The sequence below is a fragment of the Engystomops pustulosus genome, chromosome 1 (genome assembly GCF_040894005.1).
Source record: "Engystomops pustulosus chromosome 1, aEngPut4.maternal, whole genome shotgun sequence".
Taxonomy (NCBI): Eukaryota; Metazoa; Chordata; class Amphibia; order Anura; family Leptodactylidae; genus Engystomops; species Engystomops pustulosus.
Genome location: NC_092411.1, coordinates 5,687,839 through 5,714,130, shown reverse-complemented (window position 1 = coordinate 5,714,130; position 26,292 = coordinate 5,687,839). Strand labels below are relative to the sequence as shown.

General features: G+C 43.3%; 1 protein-coding gene across 10 annotated transcripts in view; it reads left to right on the top strand.

The window, feature by feature from the left end:
* The window catches only part of CELF4 (CUGBP Elav-like family member 4), an 893,342-nt gene that overhangs the window by 789,750 nt on the left and 77,300 nt on the right, over positions 1-26,292 (top strand). For all 10 annotated transcript variants that reach the window (XR_011852739.1, XM_072132849.1, XM_072132843.1 and 7 more), the window contains exons 6-8: positions 4,096-4,239; positions 12,512-12,659; positions 14,755-14,904. Coding sequence is in view for 9 of the 10 variants with exons in the window: in XM_072132849.1 (XP_071988950.1) it covers positions 4,096-4,239; positions 12,512-12,659; positions 14,755-14,904 (442 nt within the window). In the remaining variant the exon portion in view is untranslated. The remainder of the gene's footprint in view (positions 1-4,095; positions 4,240-12,511; positions 12,660-14,754; positions 14,905-26,292) is intronic.

Below are 26,292 nucleotides of genomic sequence, written 5' to 3'. Positions count from 1 at the left end.
CCACGTCTGCGGTCAGAATCAGGTCAACAAGCAGTATGAATAATTATGATGACAAAGTCCGTTATCAGACGCCTCCGGTGTGAACTGAACCTAGAAATCAGCTAAAAACAACAGTCACAAAACGCTACAAAACAGTAAAAAAGAAAAGCAAACAATAATAAGGCAAATTGAAGGAAACGTCGGCTAATGCGGAGCTGCAATCCCCGGCACATCCCCTCTCCGTGGTCATTACACCCGGCTTAGCGGAGAGCGCAGTGGATCACAGTTAATTAAATGAACGCTGCTCTCTAATTAAGACCGGGCCGCCTGGAACTTAGCAGGAAATGTATGCATTAAAAATATTCCTTTGTCGATGAGCAGCAATTAAGAGCCTGATCAATAAGAACATAATGCCTATAAAACATGGGTCCTGCGCACCCTGGTGACTCCGCAGGACACGTGCGCCTCTCATTAATGTAAAATTAGGATTTCTGGTCAATATAGAAATATTCTACTTTAATGTCACATTTACCCAGAAGCGGCCGAGCTGCCAATAGTGGGGAACACTGATTAGATTGAGATTATCTTAGAAAATTAAGGGCCACATTTATCACTTGTTTTTTCTGTTGTTTTTGCGCCTTTTCCTTTAGGCGCACCGTTTTTGCGCCATTTTTGCGATTAAACGTCAAATTAGCCGCGCAGCTAAAATAACCACCCTTCCCTCATCTATCGTTCAATTCCAGATGTTTTGCTGCGCCTAATGATATTCATCACGGGCGACTTTTGCATTTAGGCGCAAAAACGGGCGCAAAAACACTCCAGCCCGAAGGTGGCGTTATCTGAGAAGAAAGCACTGAGCCCCTTTGCAGAAGAGCTCATTTCTAGCAGCAAAGCTCAGCCAGACACTAGAACATGTAATAGATACAATTAGATACATTACAGACACTGGAACATATAATAGATACAATTAGATACATTACAGACAGGAGCTGCAGACTCTATTTACACTTCATCACCTTCTATTTACAAAACATTCTGCAAAACCTGAGCTCACAGCAAGAGCAAGAGAAGTTTGCACAAGTTTGCAGAATGTTGCAGATACTACAAACAAGTGTCCCCCATGTAATTCTGCACAGTATCACCAGTGTGTCTGAGGGGGATACTGTGCAGAATTACAGGGGTGCAGCAGGAGACCAGCACTGGGGGATCCCCTCCAGGAGAAGCCACTGCTGAGGAGGTCACTGGGTGCAGGGTGTCACACACCTGGGTGCTGCTGTGGGGGTCATTCTCATGCTGGGCTGTGGGAGAAGCAGAGAGGAGCTTGTAGCAGGATCACATGTAAGTGCCCGAATCTAACATTGCGCCTAAACTGCGCCTAAACTGCGCCTAAACTAAAGTGATTAATAAGAGGCAGAAAATATACTTATCACAGATGGTTGTAGCTTGAGATAATTCTAGCAAAACAGTGCGCCCGAATTTAGGCGCAACTACTACACTTAGGCGCACAAAAGTGATAAATGTGGCCCTAAATCTTAACGAAAGATGAGATCTATTAATCAGAAGTAGAAAGATAACTAAGAGACAGAAAAGTATAACATGGATAGATAGATATGAGATAGATAGATAGATAGATAGATAGGAGATAATAGATAGATAGATAGATAGATAGATAGATAGATAGATAGATAGATATGAGATAGATAGATAGATAGATAGATAGGAGATAGATAGGAGATAGATAGATAGATAGATAGATAGGAGATAGATAGATATGAGATAGATAGATAGATAGATAGATAGATAGATAGATAGATAGATAGATAGATAGATAGATAGATAGGAGATAGATAGATAGATAGGAGATAGATAGATAGATATGAGATAGATAGATAGATAGATAGGAGATAGATAGATAGATATGAGATAGATAGATAGATAGATAGATAGGAGATAGATAGATATGGAGATAGATATATAGATAGATAGATAGGAGATAGATAGGAGATAGATAGATAGATTGATAGATAGATAGGAGATAGATAGATAGGAGATAGATAGATTGATAGATAGATAGGAGATAGATAGGAGATAGATAGATTGATAGATAGATAGGAAATAGATAGATAGGAGATAGATATTAGATAGATAGATAGGAGATAGATAGATAATAGAGAGATAGATAGATAGATAGATAGATAGATAGATAGATAGATAGATATGAGATAGATAGATAGATAGATAGATAGATAGATAGATAGGAGATAGATAGATAGGAGATAGATAGATAGATAGATAGGAGATAGATAGATATGAGATAGATAGATAGATAGATAGATAGATAGATAGATAGGAGATAGATAGATAGGAGATAGATAGATAGATATGAGATAGATAGATAGATAGATAGATAGATAGATAGGAGATAGATAGATAGATATGAGATAGATAGATAGATAGATAGATAGGAGATAATAGATAGATAGATAGATAGATAGATAGATAGATAGATAGATAGATAGATAGATAGATAGGAGATAGATAGATAGGAGATAGATAGATAGATATGAGATAGATAGATAGATAGATAGGAGATAATAGATAGATAGATAGATAGATAGATAGATAGATATGAGATAGATAGATAGATAGATAGATAGGAGATAGATAGATAGGAGATAGATAGATAGATAGATAGGAGATAGATAGATATGAGATAGATAGATAGATAGATAGATAGATAGATAGATAGGAGATAGATAGATAGGAGATAGATAGATAGATATGAGATAGATAGATAGATAGATAGATAGATAGATAGATAGATAGGAGATAGATAGATAGATATGAAATAGATAGATAGATAGATAGATAGATAGATAGATAGATAGATAGATAGATAGGAGATAGATAGATATGGAGATAGATATATAGATAGATAGATAGATAGGAGATAGATAGGAGATAGATAGATAGATTGATAGATAGATAGGAGATAGATAGATAGGAGATAGATAGATTGATAGATAGATAGGAGATAGATAGATAGGAGATAGATAGATTGATAGATAGATAGGAGATAGATAGATAGGAGATAGATAGATAGATATGAGATAGATAGATAGATAGATAGATAGGAGATAATAGATAGATAGATAGATAGATAGATATGAGATAGATAGATAGATAGATAGATAGATAGATAGATAGATAGATAGGAGATAGATAGATAGGAGATAGATAGATAGATAGATAGATATGAGATAGATAGATAGATAGATAGATAGGAGATAGATAGATAGGAGATAGATAGATAGATATGAGATAGATAGATAGATAGATAGATAGATAGATAGATAGGAGATAGATAGATAGATAGATATGAGATAGATAGATAGATAGATAGATAGGAGATAGATAGATATGGAGATAGATATATAGATAGATAGATAGGAGATAGATAGGAGATAGATAGATAGATTGATAGATAGATAGGAGATAGATAGATAGGAGATAGATAGATTGATAGATAGATAGGAGATAGATAGATAGATAGATGGATATGAGATAGATAGATAGATAGATAGGAGATAGATAGATTGATAGATAGATATGATATAGATAGATAGGAGATAGATAGATTGATAGATAGATAGGAAATAGATAGATAGGAGATAGATATTAGATAGATAGATAGATAGATAGATAGGAGATAGATAGATAATAGAGAGATAGATGTGAGATAGATGATAGATAGGAGATAGATAGATGATAGATAGGAGATAGATAGATAGAGAGATAGATATGAGATAGATAGATAGATAGATAGATAGGAGATAGATAGATAGATAGATAGATAGATAGATAGATAGATAGATAGGAGATAGATAGATAGATAGGAGATAGATAGATAGATAGATAGATAGGAGATAGATAGGAGATAGATAGATAGATAGATAGATAGGAGATAGATAGATAGATAGATATATAGGAGATAGATGTATATTCTATAAAAAGAATGAGTAACTTATCACTAATAATATCTATTTTTTCAGGCTTATGTTACATTTTTTTGCTAATCTTTAATATTGACATTCCTATTTTTTCTCTCTCCACTAGGGGGCATCCTCCAGTCTGGTGGTGAAGTTTGCAGATACAGATAAGGAACGCACAATGAGACGTATGCAGCAAATGGCCGGACAGATGGGAATGTTCAACCCCATGGCTATCCAGTTCGGAGCTTATGGCGCCTACGCTCAGGCAGTGAGTATATCGTCCGGTGGGACACTTTTTTCTACATATTATGGCGCCACCTGGTGTTTAAAGCGTATAGTAAAAGACATGTCCATTCAGGTTGAGTCCAGCACAGCCAATACAAATAGCTATTTGCCCTGCTTGTCAGGAAAGAAGCAAAGATTGAGAAGTTGATCACAGTATTGCTGAGATGACTGCAAGGGAAGGATAAGGGGCTTAAAGGGGTTGGCCAACAAATCTCTTCCATTAGACATGTTTCTGTATGTACATGTATCGGGGTGTTTGCCTCCTGTGATAGCTCCCCTGTTCTTACCATGCTGCCCTCTACATATATATACAATGTAACAAAGAGTCTGCACACAGCACTAAAGTAAGTAGCACGACTGCTGAATCACGTGATCGACATTCAGGGAATATTATTAAGGCAGTAATGGTTCATGGGCGACTTATATAAAAAGGTGGTCAACCCCTTTAACTGTCAGAGGGGGAACAAGACTGATTCTGTTCAGCACCCAATGTATGGCAGCAAGAAATGATGGGGAAAAAAGTTGTTTTTAATACTAAAAATACTTAAAATGACAGTATTCTGGTTATATCCCTCTCCTGCTGATCCACAGGGGAGGTGATGACTTCCAGGTAGGTCAAACTGTTGGACCCCCCCAGAACACTAGAATGGGTTCCCCTTTGCCCCCCCTAATAAATACAGCCGACTTAAGAGGTCAAAACCAGACTGCGACCTTAGGGATTTCCTTGCCATCGATGTGGTCAGGACCCCCCCCACTCACGTGTCACTTCTAGAGATGACACATACATCACAGCTCACGCCAGACATCCTCCGCTCTCAGTCCCTCCGATCCCTCCATTCCCAGCTCTCCGCTGTCCGCACTCGGCGGGTTATTGGTTTGGAGGACTTTGTTTACAAATCCCAGGGACAGAGAGTTCATTGGAAATGCTGTGATCGGCCGGGGAATGACATGAAGTGACTCCGCATGGAGCGCCGAGCCTTCCCCTCCAGATCATTACATGGGGAGGCATCACCCTGCATTAGCCGCCCTTGTGTCTGACTTATCCAGCAAGCAAATAGAATGTGATAACCTAAAATGCACTTCCCTCCCCCTGAGACCCGGCGCGCCAAAGTCCTAACTAGTTGTGTCAGAACTTTCCCCATGTAACCCACGTCTCTGGTCCTCGCTGTCACACAGGATGGAGACGCCGAGGTCCGGGAGGACTTCCCTGTATGATGAGGCGGATGTTCATTAGGAAAGCTGGAGTTTTCTTGTTTCTTCTGGACATAATGCTCAGTGTGACGGCAGCGGCATCTGTTCTGCCCTTATATAAGCCGCTAAATATATATATCAGAATGTTCTCTGCTGGTGTCTGAAGGGGATCCCTCATACTCCAAGTCAAGGAACCAAATATCTTATTTTTTGTAATAGGGGAAGGGTTGTTTCACAACATGATAGGAGAGGTTAGACAAGGGGGTAGGTAACAAGGTGTGACTGCCTCCCATGCGTGCCTATAGTTTGGACCTCAATGGTAAACAAAAGCAATAAGTCCTCCAGCTGTCCCCATCACAGTAGGATTAGAAGGTCCAGCACTTGAAGAAAATGGTCAGCTCATGGAAATTCCAGAAGATGGGAGTCCTTGCATCATATAGAAATACGATGCAAGGACCCCCTTGTCTGCCAGCCTAAATGCCGTGCTAGTACAGGCACTGCAGTTTGGCCAGCAGAGAGGGAGTCCTTGCATCATATTTTTGTATGATGAAATGTGTACTGTGTGCAGGAGGTTTCATTGTTACAGTGTATTACAACCATAGGACCAGATAGGGGCTCTGCTTTTTCACCCATAAATGGAAATAGTTTGCAGGACACCCATATTTACCCTAGTGCCCCCCCACCATTGCCTTAAGTAAACCCATGTAGCCCACAGAAGACCACCCAGGAGCAGCCATGGCTGATCACCCCCAGGGACTGATCAGCACTAACTGTGCAAGTGGAGACTCTTACCTCTCTCCTTGTTCCTTGTTTGCCATATGGCACTCTTCACCCAGCTTTCCCAGCAACTGGATTATGAAATTATAAGAGAAAGGGAAATCCAAGATTTCTAGAGAGTATAAAGGAAATCTATCATCAGAATCCACTTTGTGCTAAAACTTTCCGGGCTCTAGTAAGATTACATAAGGCAGAGGGAGGGGGAAGTGCTGAGGGGTTTGGGAGGCAAAGACAGTGTAACAGCCTGTGAAGCTACAGCACGGAGGGGCTATGGTAACACCCCCAGAGCCCTTCTGGCTCGTTGGCATAATTTTAAAAGTTGATTTTAGAAGGAGGGAGGCCATGGATAACAAATATAAGAAGATTATCGCAGTCCCGGTGCCTGGATCTATGAGTAATGTCCCTGGGTTATTATAAAGGAGATTTCCTTTAAGTGAAATCCCTGCTAAAGATGTCATACTGATTAGTACTGGCAATGCATATCTAGTATGGTTTAGTCTAGGAAAGCTGGGTGCCCTGAGTTGTCACCCAGCTTTTCCGGAATAGGCTGAACAGTACAGACTGATCTGATTTATACAATGTATCAATCCTCGTTTCCGGTTTCCTAATACAGAGTAAACCCTGTGTTTGGTTCCCTGTGCGCCCCCCTCCCCTCCCTGGATTTAACAAGTGACCGCTCCGTAGTTTATTATTACTTTCCACCTTTCTCGCTTCTTTATGTATTAGACCCATAATTAAGTGTCTGCAAACGCAAAGCAAATTAGGTTCCACTTTCCTGAAGACACAATTAATTTGTAAAACTTGGGCAGCAGCGAGTAGACGGCGGATGCAGAAGGGGATGGCGGCTGCAGCGGAAAGCTGGGTAGTGTTTTTTTCTCTTCCCTTTTGTTCCAAATTCTGCAGATTTTTCAAAAAAAAGCCGTCACGGTCTTTGTGCTGGTGAAAGTGCAAATATAATGGGTGTAATTAGACCTGAGAGCCGAGTCCTAATGCACCGTCCATATTCAAGTTCAGTACACTAAGGAGCCATTTACGGCGCATAAAGGCTAATGTACAGACCATCGCCTCCATTACTCCTCCCGCCCGGATCCGGGGTTTTATCATTCCGCGCTGCTTCTATGCCGCTCGCCTGGAGAAGACAATACCCCGCTCCTACTGAGGGTGAGGGAAATGGAGCAATATTCAGTCTGTGCCATTGATCAGAGGCTTTATGGAAATTAGGCTTCAACTCCGAGAAAAGTTCTGCAACTTAACCACTTGTATTCCTGGTTATAGCAGAACCCGCAGCTGCTTTAGGAGCGTCAGACCTCCAGCAGGGGGTTTAGAGCCCCAAATTTATTTATCTCAGGACCACCAGGATATAGAGAGGGGTAAGGATTCAGGGGTAGAGATGAGTGCAGCCGTTGTTTCCGTTCAGGGTTCGGGTTTTGCCCTTAAGATTGGGTTATATTTCCGTCTGAAAAGCCAAACCAGCAAATTATGCCCCTAGGAAGAAGGGTGTGCCCTTGGCTAGTAGGTAGGGGGGTCAATTTGCCGGATTGGTTCTTCCGCAGCAATATGTCCCGGTCAGTTGTGTCGGACCCAACCCCTTAACCCGAACGAAAACATCAGGTCCGCTCAGGCTCAGCGCCAGGACCCGACATACCTGGGCAAGTGCCGGGGCCCAGAGCTGCTGAGGGGCCAACAGGGCCAAATCTCAGTCCCCAGCATCCCTCCATGAACCAAAGCGGGCACTCCATGCACTGCGGGACGTCGCCCTGGGATGTATATAATTACATACATGGGGCCGTGGGAATTTTTGCCTTTTTTCCCCAATTTTCCCATCTCCATTCCAACTGGGTGTAGGTGGGCATAAAGTGGGGTGCGCCTCATGGCAGAGTGCCAGGAATAGGGCAATAGTTGTCTGGCCTCCCAGAGAACCGATTGGTGGGATCCGGAGGGGGGCACACCATATATCAACCAATGATACATCCTGCCCATTGTGCAGATAAGGGGGGCCCGGCTGCAGACCCCTCACTTCTTTCCCATCTCTCTAGATTGTACTGTAAATAGCATTTGGACTCTTGGACCCACCTAGATATAGACATGCTGGAGGTTTAGTGGCTCCAAACAACCTGACAGGTTCCCTTTAAGATCCTGAATGTTCATTTAGGTTTTTTTTTTTTAACTCATTAGCAAAAAGCAGGGGCTGTGGAAGATGACTTTAATGGAAACTGTCTTGTTCTTAGTGCAGGACCTGTTGGGCATCACATGACACAAAGGTCCTGTTGCTTGATCTTTGCCCTCACAGTAAACTAGTCTGTTAAAAAAACATGTCTGTAACTCAAAGAGCCCCTTCACCAACCTCCACAGGTATTGCAGCTCAACTCATCCTTATTTAAAGGGCTTTTCTACAATCAACATTTATCTCATTTCTACATGATGGCCAGTAAATGTATGATTGCTGGGGCCCCACTCAGTACAGAGATCCGGACCCCCCCCCCTCCCTTACTCCAGTTACTTCTAAAAGATTGCATTGGATTTTAATGGGGTCCTGGCTGCAAAGAGACACGAGCGGCAGGGGGCCCTGTTAGTGATTGGGGCCCTGTGCAATTGCCCACTTTTCTCCACCCTAACACCAGCCCCAATCTTTGTCAGCCCCATGTCCATTGATTGGACATACTTGACAGCCGCTCCTTTCCTATTTATCCTCACTTCATTCAATCAGCGACTTCTGAATACGTTTTCCCGAATCTACTTATCCAGGTGATAAGAAACTGTGCAAGACTTTGTCCAACCATAAGGTCCAAGTCAAGTTAGAGTAGAACCAGCCTGCGAATCTGGTTTCTGGATCTGCTCCAAAAAGCAAATCTTGTCTCCTGAGGCTCAATGACCATTTGCTACATTGTATCTTTCTTTATGTAGATGTTCCCTGAAGTCCCCTTCCTGCTGCTCTATATTGTCTTGTGTAATGCACCTGTTTCAACAAGGGCAACATTTTTGGTGAAAGAATTGGCTGTAACCCATGTTATTAAAGGAGTCGCCCTCTTGAACCTGAAGTTTTTGGGCCCCAAAACTAAATTTGTAGCAAGGCCCCCAACTTTATCCATTGTCAGTGCTTGTGGAAGGACCATTAGACCACAGGAGTTACCAGGACCCTGCGTGGCACTGCCCTGCCATAGCTCCTTATAACAGCACGTGGCTATCGTGGCGGTGGTTACGAGTCGCACATGGGACCACAAAGGATCTAAATTTAATAAAACTTTAATATTACACTATGACGAATGAGGTTGCCAGAACCTTATTAAAATGACTGGAGTTTCTGCGACGGCTCTGGCATGGAGAGGAGCGTTGGCACCGGGACCGGTGTTAAATATACATGAGAATCTGGTGCAGCTGCCCGGCGCCCGAACAACAAAGTGCGCCCTCCAATCCCAGAATGCAATGGACTATGCGTTCCAGAGAGGAGCGGAGCACCAGAAAGCCCTGCGGCGGGCTATTTGTTTCTGCTGGCGGGTGGGGGTGACTGGGGTGAGGTTATTGATCCGGTGCCCACAGCCAGATGTAGTGCGGTACCATCCAGATAACCAACTGCGCTGAGCAATTTATCTTTGTGATGAGCGCCAGGAAAAATATCATGTTTATCAGGGAAATTCATTCTAGGACATAGCAGATGCGCCAGGCTCTAGCTGGGTGGGTAGGATGTAGCAGAGCTGGACTGGTCACATACAGCAGAGCCGACCTGGTCAGATGGCGTGTGAGGTCTGCTGGGGGAAGGTGTAGCAGAGCTGGGACGTTCATATAGAGCAGAGCTGGGATGTTCATATAGAGCAGCGCTGGGATGTTCATATAGAGCAGCGTTGGGATGTTCATATAGAGCAGCACTGGGATGTTCATATAAGGCAGAGCTGGGATGTTCATATAGAGCAGAGCTGGGATGTTCATATAGAGCAGAGCTGGGATGTTCATATAGAGCAGCGTTGGGATGTTCATATAGAGCAGCGCTGGGATGTTCATATAAGGCAGAGCTGGGATGTTCATATAGAGCAGTGCTGGGATGTTCATATAGAGCAGCGCTGGGATGTTCATATAGAGCAGCGCTGGGATGTTCATATAGAGCAGCGCTGGGATGTTCATATAGAGCAGCGCTGGGATGTTCATATAGAGCAGCGCTGGGATGTTCATATAGAGCAGCGCTGGGATGTTCATATAGAGCAGAGCTGGGATGTTCATATAGAGCAGAGCAGGGATGTTCATATAGAGCAGAGCTGGGATGTTCATATAGAGCAGCGCTGGGATGTTCATATAGAGCAGCGCTGGGATGTTCATATAGAGCAGCGCTGGGATGTTCATATAGAGCAGAGCTGGGATGTTCATATAGAGCAGCGCTGGGATGTTCATATAGAGCAGCGCTAGGATGTTCATATAGAGCAGCGCTGGGATGTTCATATAGAGCAGCCCTGGGATGTTCATATAGAGCAGAGCTGGGATGTTCATATAGAGCAGCGCTGGGATGTTCATATAGAGCAGCGCTGGGATGTTCATATAGAGCAGCGCTGGGGTGGTCATATAGAGCAGAGCTGGGATATTCATATGGAGCAGCGCTGCAATGTTCATATAGAGCAGAGCTGGGATGTTCATATAGAGCAGAGCTGGGGTGTTCATATAGAGCAGAGCTGGGATGTTCATATAGAGCAGGGCTGGTATGTTCATATAGAGCAGAGATGGGATGTTCATATAGAGCAGCACTGGGATGTTCATATAGAGCAGCACTGGGATGTTCATATAGAGCAGAGATGGGATGTTCATATAGAGCAGAACAGGGATGTTCATATAGAGCAGAGCTGGGATGTTCATATAGAGCAGGGCTGGGATGTTCATATAGAGCAGGGCTGGGATGTTCATATAGAGCAGGGCTGGGATGTTCATATAGAGCAGGGCTGGAATGTTCATATAGAGCAGAGATGGGATGTTCATATAGAGCAGAGCTGGGATGTTCATATAGAGCAGAGCTGGGATGTTCATATAGAGCAGAGCTGGGATGTTCATATAGAGCAGAGCTGGGATGTTCATATAGAGCAGAGCTGGGATGTTCATATAGAGCAGCGTTGGGATGTTCATATAGAGCAGCGCTGGGATGTTCATATAAGGCAGAGCTGGGATGTTCATATAGAGCAGTGCTGGGATGTTCATATAGAGCAGAGCTGGGGTGTTCATATAGAGCAGAGCTGGGATGTTCATATAGAGCAGAGCTGGGATGTTCATATAGAGCAGGGCTGGTATGTTCATATAGAGCAGAGATGGGATGTTCATATAGAGCAGCACTGGGATGTTCATATAGAGCAGAGCTGGGATATTCATATAAGGCAGAGCTGGCATGTTCATATAGAGCAGTGCTGGGATGTTCATATAGAGCAGCGCTGGGATGTTCATATAGAGCAGCGCTGGGATGTTCATATAGAGCAGCGCTGGGATGTTCATATAGAGCAGCGCTTGGATGTTCATATAGAGCAGCGCTTGGATGTTCATATAGAGCAGCACTGGGATGTTCATATAGAGCAGAGATGGGATGTTCATATAGAGCAGAACAGGGATGTTCATATAGAGCAGAGCTGGGATGTTCATATAGAGCAGGGCTGGGATGTTCATATAGAGCAGGGCTGGGATGTTCATATAGAGCAGGGCTGGGATGTTCATATAGAGCAGAGATGGGATGTTCATATAGAGCAGAGATGGGATGTTCATATAGAGCAGCACTGGGATGTTCATATAGAGCAGAGATGGGGTGTTCATATAGAGCAGCTGGTCTTGTCTTCTGCATTAGTGCAGGGTTTCTCATATATTGCACAGCTGGGTTGTTCAGATGTGGGGGGTAGCTGGACTGGTCAGGTGTAACAGTCAATGAAGAAGAAACACAACCTGCGTGCCAGCCTGCCCTGACCTCAGGAAAAAGCTGCGTTGCCAGTAGGGGAAGGAGATTGATTGACGATGAGGAGAAGGAGATGGATTGTCAGTAGGGGGAGGAGACCAATTGACACTAGGGGAAAGGAGACTGGTTGTCAGAAGGGGAAGGAGACTGATTGGTAATAGGGGAAGGGAAACTGATTGACAATTGTGGGAAAAGAATTATTGTCAGTAGACGGAATCAAACAGATTATCAATAGGGGGCAGGAGACTAGACCTACTAGACCCCCAAGCCATGGCCATTACAGATGGTGATATTTGTCCATGCTTAAGTATGTTTTTGGGGAATTGGGGGGGCCCCGCCAGTAACTTCTGATATTTTTTGTCTGTTCTCTTTGTTCCAGCTGATGCAGCAGCAAGCCGCCATTATGGCTTCCGTAGCACAGGGTGGATACTTGAACCCAATGGCCGCCTTCGCAGCCGCCCAGATGCAACAGATGGCTGCCCTGAACATGAACGGCCTGGCGGCTGCTCCTATGACGCCCACATCAGGTAAGAAATCTACAGCACCCGACCAACAACTTACCCGACCAACAACTTACCCGACCAACAACTTACCCGACCAACAACTTACCCAACCAACAACTTACCCAACCAACAACTTACCCAACCAACAACTTACCCAACCAACAACTTACCCAACCAACAACTTACCCAACCAACAACTTACCCTTACACAACTTACTGTAGTATGTGATATTGATCTGTTTAACATGACGTCTGGTCCTACCAGGGTATATTATATGAAATGAATTGCGCTGAGGTCACGCACTCTTTATAGTGCTTCCCCTTTAAGCTCCTCTTCTTCCTTTCTTCTTCTATCCCGGATCGGGCGCTGTCCAAATATGATTAAGCCGTGTGGGGCGGCGGTGACGTTACTCTCTGTGCTATACATGAGCACATGCTGAAACAGCAACACTTCACATAAAGAAAGTAGCGGCGGCTGAGTGCTTAGTAAGCGGAAAAGCTGCGGAGAAGGCAGTGGAAAATCTTTGGCGCTTTCATCAGACGTACAGCACAGTCAGGAGCGCACACAAGGAACTGTCACATCAAGGCGCCGCTGTCAGCTCCCATAATAAAAGAGAAGCCGCCAACACAAGTGACGGGGAAAATTTCACTCTTTTTTTCCTTTTTTCTCAGTTTTTTTTTAATGGATGACGGGAAAAGTGCATCCGCCCGGGTGTTAATTTTGCCCTCGCGCGGAGACTGTCAGTGTATCTCCTGAGGAGATGCCGGATCCCTAGAACTTTCCGAATATCAGTGTGGGTGGGGGAAGGGTGCGGAGGGGGGGCCTCGGGATGCGAGGCGACGTGACAGCCATGTAGGTGACGGGAGAACAATATGAGCGTAATTAGTACTCAATTAACATTGGGTAAACGCAGGCCTGGGGGGGGGGAATGATTCGCCTGCGGCATTTCTGCATTTTTTTCCTCCTGAATTATAATTCATTGTATAATTTAACCAGTAAGGTGCTGGACTGGAAGTATGTATAGCACATGAATACACTGCTCCAGAGCTGGGTGCCATGGGTGAGCCTGCCCTGACCTCACGCTAAATTAAGGCTACATTGTCAAATTATCGCTGCACGTGCAACAGATTGTAGCCCCGCTCCTATTCCTTTATCCATTAAAGATAATGGAAGAAGCTAGAACTTAAATTCAATAGAGGGTTTGATTAAACTCCTCTATGTGGGTCCACTACTGCGTCTCCGGGGGTTTCCATTCAGTAGTCGTGTGCCACAGGACTGAGCACAAATGGCACATTTACGACTGACCTCTATATAATGCAGCCTTAGTCAGTATTAGGTTAATCCCTGGGAATGCTTACAAGCAGGAGGCAGGAAGGATCCACATGAAGCTACTACTTTATAAGTTAACCTATAGATTCCGCACAATGCACACACAGTACTCGCATATAGCACATCTCAGACTGACCTTTATATAATACAGCCTTAGTCAATATTAGGTTAATCTCTGGGAATGCTTACAAGCAGGAGGCAGGAAGGATCCACATGAAGCTGCTAGTTTATATATATGCAGGACTTGCATATATAGTACATTTCTGACTGACCTATGCAGTAAATAATGCAGCCTAGTATTAGGTTAATCCCTGTAAATTCTTGCAAGCAGGAGGCAGGAAGGTTCAAGATGAAACTACAATCTTATAAGATACCCTATAGATTCTGCACAATGCACACACAGGACTCATCACATATAGCACATCTCAGACTGGCCTCTATATAATGCAGCCTTAGTCAGTATTAGCTTAGTCCCTGTGAATGCTTACAAGCAGTAGGCAGGAAGGGTCAATCGGAAACAACTTATCATTTATAAGCTACTTATAAGATAAGATACGCTGGAGATTCTGCACAGAGCACTCACAGGACTCAGCGCATATAGCACATCTCAGACTGATCTCTGCATGTGGATAGTTCAAGCCTGGAGCGTGTCATTTTTACCCATCATGCTCATGCCCTCCTGTTTCCTCTAATAGAAATGATAACTTCAGCCTCGCTCTCTATATATGTAAATTCTATTCTACACAGATGCATTCTGGGGAGGTAACTGCTTGTTTTTTGTCCCTGCAGGTGGAAGCACACCGCCAGGGATCACCGCACCAGCCGTGCCTAGCATTCCATCACCTATCGGGGTTAATGGATTCACTGGCCTCCCACCACAAGCTAACGGGCAGCCTGCAGCGGAAGCCGTGTTCGCCAATGGAATCCACCCCTACCCAGGTATTACACCCACAGATCTCCCTTACTGTGACCCGTGATGGACCTCTCCAGGTTACATAGTCCTGGGAAAGCTGGGTGACTCTCAGCAGTCCTGCTTTTATATATCCCAGAAACTATGCAATAAATAAGAAACTTTTTTTAAAACCGCCAACTCAAGGACTTAAATTTACACAGGAATCAGATTATAGGAATATGGGCAAAACCTTGAAGGAAATCTACCATCAAAATCCATCATGATCAACCGGGGACACTTACTCATAGATCCAGGACTTCCTTCCTTCTAAAATCATATATTTTATAATGACGTTAATGAGCTAGGAGTGTTACCTGAACCTCTCTGTGCTGTAGCTTCACAGGCTGTTACACTGTCTCTTCCTCTCCCTCTGCTTTCTCAGCACTTCCCCCTTCCTCTGCCTGCTGTAGTCTCACACAGTGGGAAAGTGCTCCTGTACAGTGTAATCTCTAAAGCTACAGCACGGATGGGCTCTGGTAACTCATTAGCATAATTTTTCACGTTTATATTGGAAGGAAGGAGGCCATGGATAACACATATAAGAAGATTCCCACAGTCCTGGTGCCTGGATCTATGAGTAATGTCCCTGGTTTATCAGGATGGATTTTGATGGGAGATTTCCTTTAAGAATCGGTTATTTGGGTGGGGGTCTATGACAAGGGCATATGGATATATGGGCCATATCTCAGCATTTTTTTTCCAATCACTGTCCTTGTCCATGTTAACAATCTCAGAGCAAAAGGGTTAAAAACATGGATCCTGTGTAGGTTGTGATGTCACCAGCAGGGGGCTCTAGACCTACAATGCGATTGCCTTATGTTGTGACCCCTTGTCGTCCATTGCAAGGCGAAAAACTAAAACTCAAAAAGAAAATGTAGTACTAGAAAACTGTGTCAGGCCCTGTCCACATCCCCACACAACAAGAGAACTTCCTGGAGTTCCCCTTTAAGTTTTCCTAAAGAGTGAAGTAAGTAAATTACAATGAGACATGTGTAATCCACCAGCGCCCGGATCATTATTCTTTTCCATTTGTAACAATCAACCATATTCCATAAAGCAGTCGCTGGAAAGGGAAGGGAAGAAAGATCTAATTTAGCATCTTTAACTCGGAATATTAGAGATTTTAATGAGAGAATTCTCCCCAACTCACTCTGGAGCAGTAATAAATGGAGGTGATTAAGCCGGGGCTTGGCAGCTATAATAGAAGCATTTGTGCTGCGAGTGGAGATAGTTATCAAAATAAAATATCCATCAACTTTATCCCTGGTGCCTGCGCGTCCCCACATACAGACGCATGAGGGGGGGGGGGTTATATTTTATCTTCTTCAAAGATACAGAAATATAACAGAGAAAACATCGGAATGTTCTATATATCTATTTATCCATCCATTTATATATCTTGTATATCTATCTATCTCCTATCTATCTATCTCCTATCTATCTATCTATCTATCTATCTATCTATCTATCTATCTATCTCCTATCTATCTATCTCCTATCTATCTATCTATCTATCTATCTCCTATCTATCTATCTATCTATCTATCTATCTATCTATCTATCTCCTATCTATCTATATATCTATATATCTATCTATCTCCTATCTATCTATCTATCTCATATCTATCTATCTCCTATCTATCTATCTATCTATCTATCTCCTATCTATCTATCTCCTATTATCTATCTATCTATCTATCTATCTCCTATCTATCTATCTCCTATCTATATATCTCCTATCTATCTATCTCCTATCTATCTATCTATCTATCTATCTATCTATCTATCTATCTATCTATCTCCTATTATCTATCTATCTATCTATCTATCTATCTATCTATCTATCTATCTATCTCCTATCTATCTATCTATCTATCTATCTATCTCCTATCTATCTCCTATCTATCTATCTATCTATCTATCTATCTATCTATCTATCTATCTATCTATCTATCTATCTATCTCCTATCTATCTATCTATCTCCTATCTATCTATCTCCTATCTATCTATCTATCTATCTATCTCCTATCTATCTATCTCCTATTATCTATCTATCTATCTATCTATCTATCTATCTATCTCCTATCTATCTATCTCCTATCTATATATCTCCTATCTATCTATCTCCTATCTATCTATCTATCTATCTATCTATCTATCTATCTATCTATCTATCTCCTATTATCTATCTATCTATCTATCTATCTATCTATCTCCTATCTATCTATCTATCTATCTATCTATCTATCTATCTATCTCCTATCTATCTCCTATCTATCTATCTATCTATCTATCTATCTATCTATCTATCTATCTATCTATCTATCTATCTCCTATCTATCTCATATCTATCTCATATCTATCTATCTCCTATCTATCTATCTATCTATCTATCTATCTATCTATCTATCTCCTATCTATCTATCTATCTATCTATCTATCTATCTCCTATCTATCTATCTCCTATCTATCTATCTATCTATCTATCTATCTATCTATCTATCTATCTATCTATCTATCTATCTATCTATCTATCTTTTTTATTTGCCTCCCCTAGACAGCAGTTAAACAATTATTTTTAGGATATCCAACGATTACTAAGACGGACCACATATCCCTAGAGCCAGTACTCTTATCATAGATTACACTGTATGAATGTAGGATTCCTGACCACAGGAGCTTACAATCCATTTACCTTAGCAGAATCTTATTTGGCCGCCTGTCGGTTCTGTAGCATGTGCTGCCCTCTGGTGGAGGTAGGAGGCGGTTACACCCAGTGATATGATACATAGTTGCCGCTTTATGTGATTCTTGTTTCATCTTGTTGTTTATTTATTTTGTATTTGGATAAATTCATATCTACTGTGTATAATGTATAATGTAGCAGAGCTGAACGTGCGGAATCTGCACTGCATTGCCTCCAGAATAAATCCCAATCAGTTTGTCTTAGTTTCCAGGAGGTGACAATGTGAGAATAATCAGCGTCCAGTAACTCTGACTATCAGAGTTTAAACTCCAAAATCAACATTATGGGGCTTATTTACTTAGGGTCGCAGATCGCACTTTCGTCTGACTTTTCGCGGTTTTCGGGATTTGCGCAGCTTTGACAGGTATTTAACTGGGGTTTGCGCTGGGATTGTGTCGCACTGCCGCTCTGCTTCTTCATATGGGCAGCACAAGGTCACTAGAGGGAAAGACGATTGTGTAACAGAATAATTATTGCAACAATAACACAAATGATAATATAGTAAAGTAAAAGAACTGCAGTAAGAGATGTCATAAAAGGCAGCGCAATAGTTAAAGGGGATCTACAAGATCCCAAATCACCTGACTAGAGAGAACAGCATAGTGTAGTCCATGTTATAAGTATTCTGTTATATGTCATATTTGTAAAAAATTACTAGTTTTTTTTTTCTTTATGCAAATAAGTGTCTCGGTGCTCGAGGGGTGGGGCCATAACTTCTGGGGCTCCTGTTTCCCTTGTTATGCTGAGACCCCTGCTGTCCCTGTACACAATGACTGACATTCCTATAGGAAGAGGGAGTAGGAAGTATAAAACAGTGCACCTGTGTGTATAGTCCCGCCCCTAGTGCACCGAGGAGCTCATTTGCTTAAAAGTGAAAATCTAGGGGGACATTAATCATAGTCTGTTAGACTGTTTTGAGCATCTTTTAGCGCAAAAATCCGGTTAATTTGGCGCATTTATGCGCCATTTTCTGGCGCACGGCAAAGTTCGGCACTTAGTGGTTTTGAGTCCCTGCGCCTTATCTTACATAGTGGGGGTCATTTACTAAGAGCCCGATTTGCGTTTTCCCGACGTGTTACCCGAATATTTCGATTTGCGCCGATTTCCCCTGAATTGCCCTGGGATTTTGGCGCACGCGATCAGATTGTGGCGCATTGGCGCTGGCATGCACGCGATGGAAATTGGGGGGCGTGGCCGAACGAAAACCCGACGGATTCGGAAAAAACGCTGCATTTAAAACAAAAAATCAGTTGCGGAGCTTGCACTTACCTTCACTCAGCCCGGCTCGGTGAACTCCAGCGCGTTCCGATGTTTTTCAGCGCAGCAGCACCACCTGGTGGATGGCGGAGGAACTACCTTAATAAATCCCGTCCGGACCCGAATCCAGCGCAGAGAACGCGCCGCTGGATCGCGAATGGAACGGGTAAGTAAATCTGCCACAATGACTGACATCCCTATAGGAAGAGGGAGTAGGAAGTATAAAACAGTGCACCTGTATGTATAGTCCCGCCCCTGGTGCACCGAGGAGCTCATTTGCATAAAAGTGAAAATAGATTTTTCTCCAAAATCACAGATCACTTTGGTAGAGAGAAGATATTTATAAAAGTTTATGAAGTGCTCATTACTTACTAGTGCAGTGATTTGGGAGATATAAGGGGAAAGAATGGGCTGGTTAAAGGGATTTTCTGGACAAGTAACATAATAGGTGGGACGGGATTTGACATTTCAGACAGCTCCGTCCTAGTGTGGTGGGCAACCAGGGTCACTGCAGCCATAAATAGTGTGATGGATCCGCTCACCTATTAATGACCTGTCCTGTTAATTGACAACCCCTTTAATTAGTGGTGCTGACAGGTCCCGGCCAAGGTCAGGTGTCTGGATGTCCACAATCCTCGCACTAAATCTGGGACCTCTCAGCGATTGCGCGGGGCTCAGCACTTTCTTCTGGTTATTGTTGTGTGCGAACGCCTAATTAATTACAACAGTAAACGGCGACTTCTTTAATCGCGCCATCGGCCGTCCTAATCAATCTTAATACTCCGGACCGCGCACACCGGGGTCGCCCATGAATTTTAATCTACATAAATTTTGTAAGCTTGTTGGCTGAAACGATAAGACGGTTGAACTTAGATTGACTAAAGCAAAGAAATTTTAAAAAACACCAAAAAAAACCCTCGAATTGGATAGAAGACGGTAAGCGGCGTCTCCTTATTTCCGGAGCGGTGACCTTGGCGGAGGCTGGTGAAGGTCGCCTCTAACAATGCAGATGTGCCTTGTCCGTGCACTCATTTATTTGACCTATAAACAGAGGCATTGCATAAAAATCCTGCGTAAAAAAAAAGAAAAAATCGTGGGGGCTCCGGCGCGTTTCGAGGCACATTTCTCATTCAGGTTAAAATATATATCGCTTGTTAAAGTGAATGTCACATAGGAATATATTACGGCGAGCGGAAATGGGGGCTCGCTTGACCTACATGGCGTCCTTGAAGGCGGACGAGTTGGTCAGGGACTTGTCTTTGATTTTTTTTTCTGATGTGTCTCGCGCCTGTTCCGTGCTCTTTGCACGCTCCTTGGAGAAATTAAGGGAATGTGTATTTTTCAGACTATGCAAATGAAGACCCTGCTACTCAGTGACTAGTAAGACAATGTTACCAGCGCCTGGTATTTGGGTCAAATTCTCCTTAAGATCTCCAGATCTTCTCCGGTAAATCTAAGTCCTTGTGTCAGTAACTTTGTTCTGAGGTTTCTTTTAGATTGGGAACCAAATAGGAAGCGACCCCAGGGGCGTAACTGGGAGAGGATGGGGCTCATAGCAGAATTCTGAATGGGGCCCCTTCCCCCTTAAAAAAAAACTCACACATGTGAGTTACAATCAATCATATTTTTATACACTCATATATATATACACACATACAGCATATACAAACACACATGCACACACACACATATATATATATACTTACACACATATGGCATGTATACACACACAATGCCATATACAGAAACAGCATATACACATATACTGTACATACAATACCATATACAAAAATACAGAATTTATACACACCACACATACAACATAAACATGCATGTAGTACACACACCACATATACATACGCACATACATACAATACCATATACAGACATACAGTAAATGCACACACCCATGCAGCATATAAACATCACATAAATACACACATACAGTAAATAACCACATATATACGATGCCATATACAGACATTCAGGCTATACACACATACAGTAGATATGCACCACACACATCACATATACATACACACACATATACAATAACATATACAATAAAATATACAGACATACAGTATATACACACCACATACACGCATACATCATATACACCTAATACACTAACTATACTGCCACCCCTGCCCCTGTGTCACCCAGCTTTCCCTGGATCCTGAACAAATTTTCCAGTTTTTTTACTATAGCAGTGTCTTAAAGAACTAAACATTTTTGCCTTTCAGGAATCTAGGAAAGCAGAGTAGCTTTATTCAGTATATTCATAACATGTATAAAGGGTTGTCGCTGTGTAATTCTGGAGGATTGTGTAATTCTGACTTTTCCCTGTGGGGGCACTGCAGGGATATTGAGCAAATACTTGCACCTCACTTCTGATCACTGCAGGTTCCAGACCCTTTGTTAGCAACTTATTGTTAAAGGAGAGGTCCGGAGGTTGAAAGACCACGGCAGCTTTCTTCCCAAAACAGCGCTACACTTGACCCTGGTGTGTGTTGGCATTGCAGCTCATCTGTATAGAGATGCATGGAACGTATTAAGTTGTTATAGCAAGCTCTTCTAATATGAGTGGGAAGAAAGCAGCCATGTTTTCTAAACCCTTGACAATCCCTTTAAGGAATTCTTCTAAACTGTCCCACTGATACATTGTAACAAACTGCAGGAAAGAAGAGAAATGAATGCAATTAGACCAGATGCAGAAGTATCAAATCCTCAGCTGTGAGCAGGGGCCAGCAGAGGCTGCATGTGCCCCAGAGCACTGCTATTCACTGACAGCAAGCAAGGATCTTGAAAATAGTGGAAAACTGATATAATAAAGGATTCCATTTAGACTCTGTCCTAGCTGTATACGGGATGTGAACTCTAGTGGCGCTCGGTGGACCTCCTTGACTTCTAATGAGGTCCATTAAGTTCTGCCAACTCAGCACTTTGCAAGAAAATGGGAAATTCAATGTTTTTCACAGCAGATAAACCAGAACTTTCTCTCACCTGAGCCTCTGTCTCAGGTATGAGTCTCCTGTACAGTAGAGGTATCAGGGAACTTCTATGATCCCAGCCGATCATGAGAACATGGGTGCTTTTACCCCCATCCCACCAGGGTGATGGTCACACTGGAGCATTGTACTCTAAATTGCACAGCCCTTCCAATGTAATGTGATAGGGGATACATTTTCTTCATAAGACCATCCCTTTAAGTGGGATTTCATTAGACAATTCCCATCCGAGGACTGTGTCCAGTTTGGAGAAGCCTCATCTCACCAGGACATCATTCATCTGGCTCCTTCATGTAGGATAACGCTTCTCTCCGAGCAGATGACATCTGTAACCAATGATCCAATACGTTTTTTCCTCCGATGTGACATATGTTCATCATTACGGGGCAGGATGCATAATATTGGGATCTATATATAGATACGATGTGGCTTCTCCGTCCATACATCACGGCGGAGATAAGCGCTCACTTCTTATTACACGCAGTCTCCATCTCATGGAATCTCGTCCTCGTATGAAGAATGTTGTCATTATGTTACACTCGTCTTCGCCCCCTCGTCTTCCCCCCTCCCCCTAATTATGTCTCCATATTACAGCCCGGACCTCGTAGTCTCCGATCATCTCATTATCTCTAATGTCAATGATATTCTGGATGATTTAAAGTGGAACTAACAACAAAACTGTAAGAGGTTAATAGTCCGAACCTTGACCAAAAGTCCCTGGTTTCCACCTAAATCCCCGTGTCTTTTTTTTTTCTTCCTCCTTTAGGGCTCATAAATAGATCATTGTGGATTTGCTCCTCCATTGGCTTCCAAAAGTGTCTGCTTGGCTCCTAAATTTGTAACAGATTCCGTCCTATCTCTTCTTTGTGTGTCGGTGCTTTGCAGTGTCTATGGTGGTGTTTAGCCGTGTCGTATGATGATCCGTGTTTGAAGCTGTGTGTGTATCCTGCCGGGTGCCATGTGTTATAGCCCACGCATCGTGTGTAGTGTGCTGTATATATGTGTGAGAGGTGTACACGGGATACAGAGACTTGTAGAGCTATGGAAACTACAGCCAATACAGAAGCCAGACGTACAGTGCTGAGTATACTGAGAGCCAGACGTACAGTGCTGAGTATACCGAGAGCTAGACTTACCAGTGCTGAGTATACCGAGAGCTAGACTTACCAGTGCTGAGTATACCGAGAGCTAGACTTACCAGTGCTGAGTATACCGAGAGCTAGACTTACCAGTGCTGAGTATACCAAGAGCTAGACTTACCAGTGCTGAGTATACCGAGAGCTAGACTTACCAGTGCTGAGTATACCGAGAGCTAGACTTACCAGTGCTGAGTATACCGAGAGCTAGACTTACCAGTGCTGAGTATACTGAGAGCTAGACTTACCAGTGCTGTGTATACCGAGAGCTAGACTTACCAGTGCTGTGTATACTGAGAGCTAGACTTACCAGTGCTGAGTATACCGAGAGCTAGACTTACCAGTGCTGAGTATACCGAGAGCTAGACTTACCAGTGCTGAGTATACCGAGAGCTAGACTTACCAGTGCTGAGTATACCGAGAGCTAGACTTACTAGTGCTGAGTATACCGAGAGCTAGACTTACCAGTGCTGAGTATACCGAGAGCTAGACTTACCAGTGCTGAGTATACCGAGAGCTAGACTTACCAGTGCTGAGTATACCGAGAGCTAGACTTACCAGTGCTGAGTATACCGAGAGCTAGACTTACCAGTGCTGAGTATACCGAGAGCTAGACTTACCAGTGCTGAGTATACCGAGAGCTAGACTTACCAGTGCTGAGTATACCGAGAGCTAGACTTACCAGTGCTGAGTATACCGAGAGCTAGACTTACCAGTGCTGAGTATACCGAGAGCTAGACTTACCAGTGCTGAGTATACCGAGAGCTAGACTTACCAGTGCTGAGTATACCGAGAGCTAGACTTACCAGTGCTGAGTATACCGAGAGCTAGACTTACCAGTGCTGAGTATACCGAGAGCTAGACTTACCAGTGCTGAGTATACCGAGAGCTAGACTTACCAGTGCTGAGTATACCGAGAGCTAGACTTACCAGTGCTGAGTATACCGAGAGCTAGACTTACCAGTGCTGAGTATACCGAGAGCTAGACTTACCAGTGCTGAGTATACCGAGAGCTAGACTTACCAGTGCTGAGTATACCGAGAGCTAGACTTACCAGTGCTGAGTATACCGAGAGCTAGACTTACCAGTGCTGAGTATACCGAGAGCTAGACTTACCAGTGCTGAGTATACCGAGAGCTAGACTTACCAGTGCTGAGTATACCGAGAGCTAGACTTACCAGTGCTGAGTATACCGAGAGCTAGACTTACCAGTGATGAGTATACCGAGAGCTAGACTTACCAGTGCTGAGTATACCGAGAGCTAGACTTACCAGTGCTGAGTATACCGAGAGCTAGACTTACCAGTGCTGAGTATACCGAGAGCTAGACTTACCAGTGCTGAGTATACCGAGAGCTAGACTTACCAGTGCTGAGTATACCGAGAGCTAGACTTACCAGTGCTGAGTATACCGAGAGCTAGACTTACCAGTGCTGAGTATACCGAGAGCTAGACTTACCAGTGCTGAGTATACCGAGAGCTAGACTTACCAGTGCTGAGTATACCGAGAGCTAGACTTACCAGTGCTGAGTATACCGAGAGCTAGACTTACCAGTGCTGAGTATACCGAGAGCTAGACTTACCAGTGCTGAGTATACCGAGAGCTAGACTTACCAGTGCTGAGTATACCGAGATCTAGACTTACCAGTCCTGAGTATATCGAGAGATAGACTTACCAGTCCTGAGTATACCTAGAGCTAGATTTACCAGTGCTGAATATACTGTGAGCTAGACTTACCAGTGCTGAGTATACTGAGAGCTAGACTTACCAGTGCTGAGTATACTGAGAGTTAGACTTACCAGTGCTGAATATACTGAGAGCTAGACTTACCAGTGCTGAGTATACTGAGAGTTAGACTTACCAGTCCTGAGTATACTGAGAGCTAGACTTACCAGTGCTGAATATACTGAGAGCTAGACTTACCAGTGCTGAATATACTGAGAGCTAGACTTACCAGTGCTGAGTATACTGAGAGTTAGACTTACCAGTCCTGAGTATACTGAGAGCTAGACTTACGGTACCAGTGCTGAGTATACTGAGTGCTAGACTTACCAGTGCTGAGTATACTGAGAGCTTGACTTACCAGTGCTGAGTATACCGAGAGCTAGACTTACCAGTGCTGAGTATACTGAGAGCTAGACTTACCAGTGCTGAGTATACTGAGAGCTAGACTTACCAGTGCTGAGTATACTGAGAGCTAGACTTACCAGTGCTGAGTATACTGAGAGCTAGACTTACCAGTGCTGAGTATACTGAGAGACTTACCAGTCTGAGCTGGCGTTAGGTCCAGTGATGCCTCCCTTAGGGCTATGATACAAGGCCTAGTAATCATATAGTCATATAGTCTGCTGCACAACAGCTTGAGCATAGTGCAACCAATACAACAACCTGGTGGCCCACACAGTATCCAGATGTAGCCAATTCACCCAGAGCACTATGGGTGCTGACCCGAATCCTACATTAAAGGAAATCAGAATCCAACCAGGGACATTGCTCATAGACCCAGGCACCGGTACTGTGGTATCTGCTTATATCTGTTATCCATGGCCTCCTGCCTTCTAAAATCAACTTTTATAATTATGCTCTGTGGGGCGATACCAGAGGCCCTCCATACTGTGCCTTCACAGGCTGTTACACTGTCTCTCCCTTTCCTTCTGCTCCCTCAGCCTGATGTCATTTCATACAGTGGGAGGTGGAAAGTGTAACAGCATGTGAAGCTAACGCATGGAGGGTCCCTGGTAACGTCCCCTAGAGTCCTTTTGGCTCATTAACATAATATGAAAATTGATATTAGAAGGAAGGAGGTCATGGATAACAGATATAAGAAGTTACCACAGTCCCATTGTTCTTGGAAATGTTACAATCCTGAAATATAAACATAGAGGTAAATAGCTTCAACCAACTAGGTGGCCACTCGTCTTTGTGAAGAGCCCCCCTGGCCCATGCTCTCACTATACCCGGCACATCTCTGCTTGCTGTGGCTGATGATACGTGGCATCTGCTAGACATCACCGCCTAACATTGCAGAAGTCAATGCGATTTGCCCATTTCTTACATTTTTTTGTAGTTTTTGAATTTTTCGCCTTCTAAAAATGACCCGTTTTTGTTCTTAGTTTCACTTTGTGGGGCTCAGAGTATAGTATGTGGCGGACCCCCCTTATTAGAGAATGGCTACTCTCCTACATCCTCCGATGTAAATATCGATGTGTACGTGAAGGTTATGAC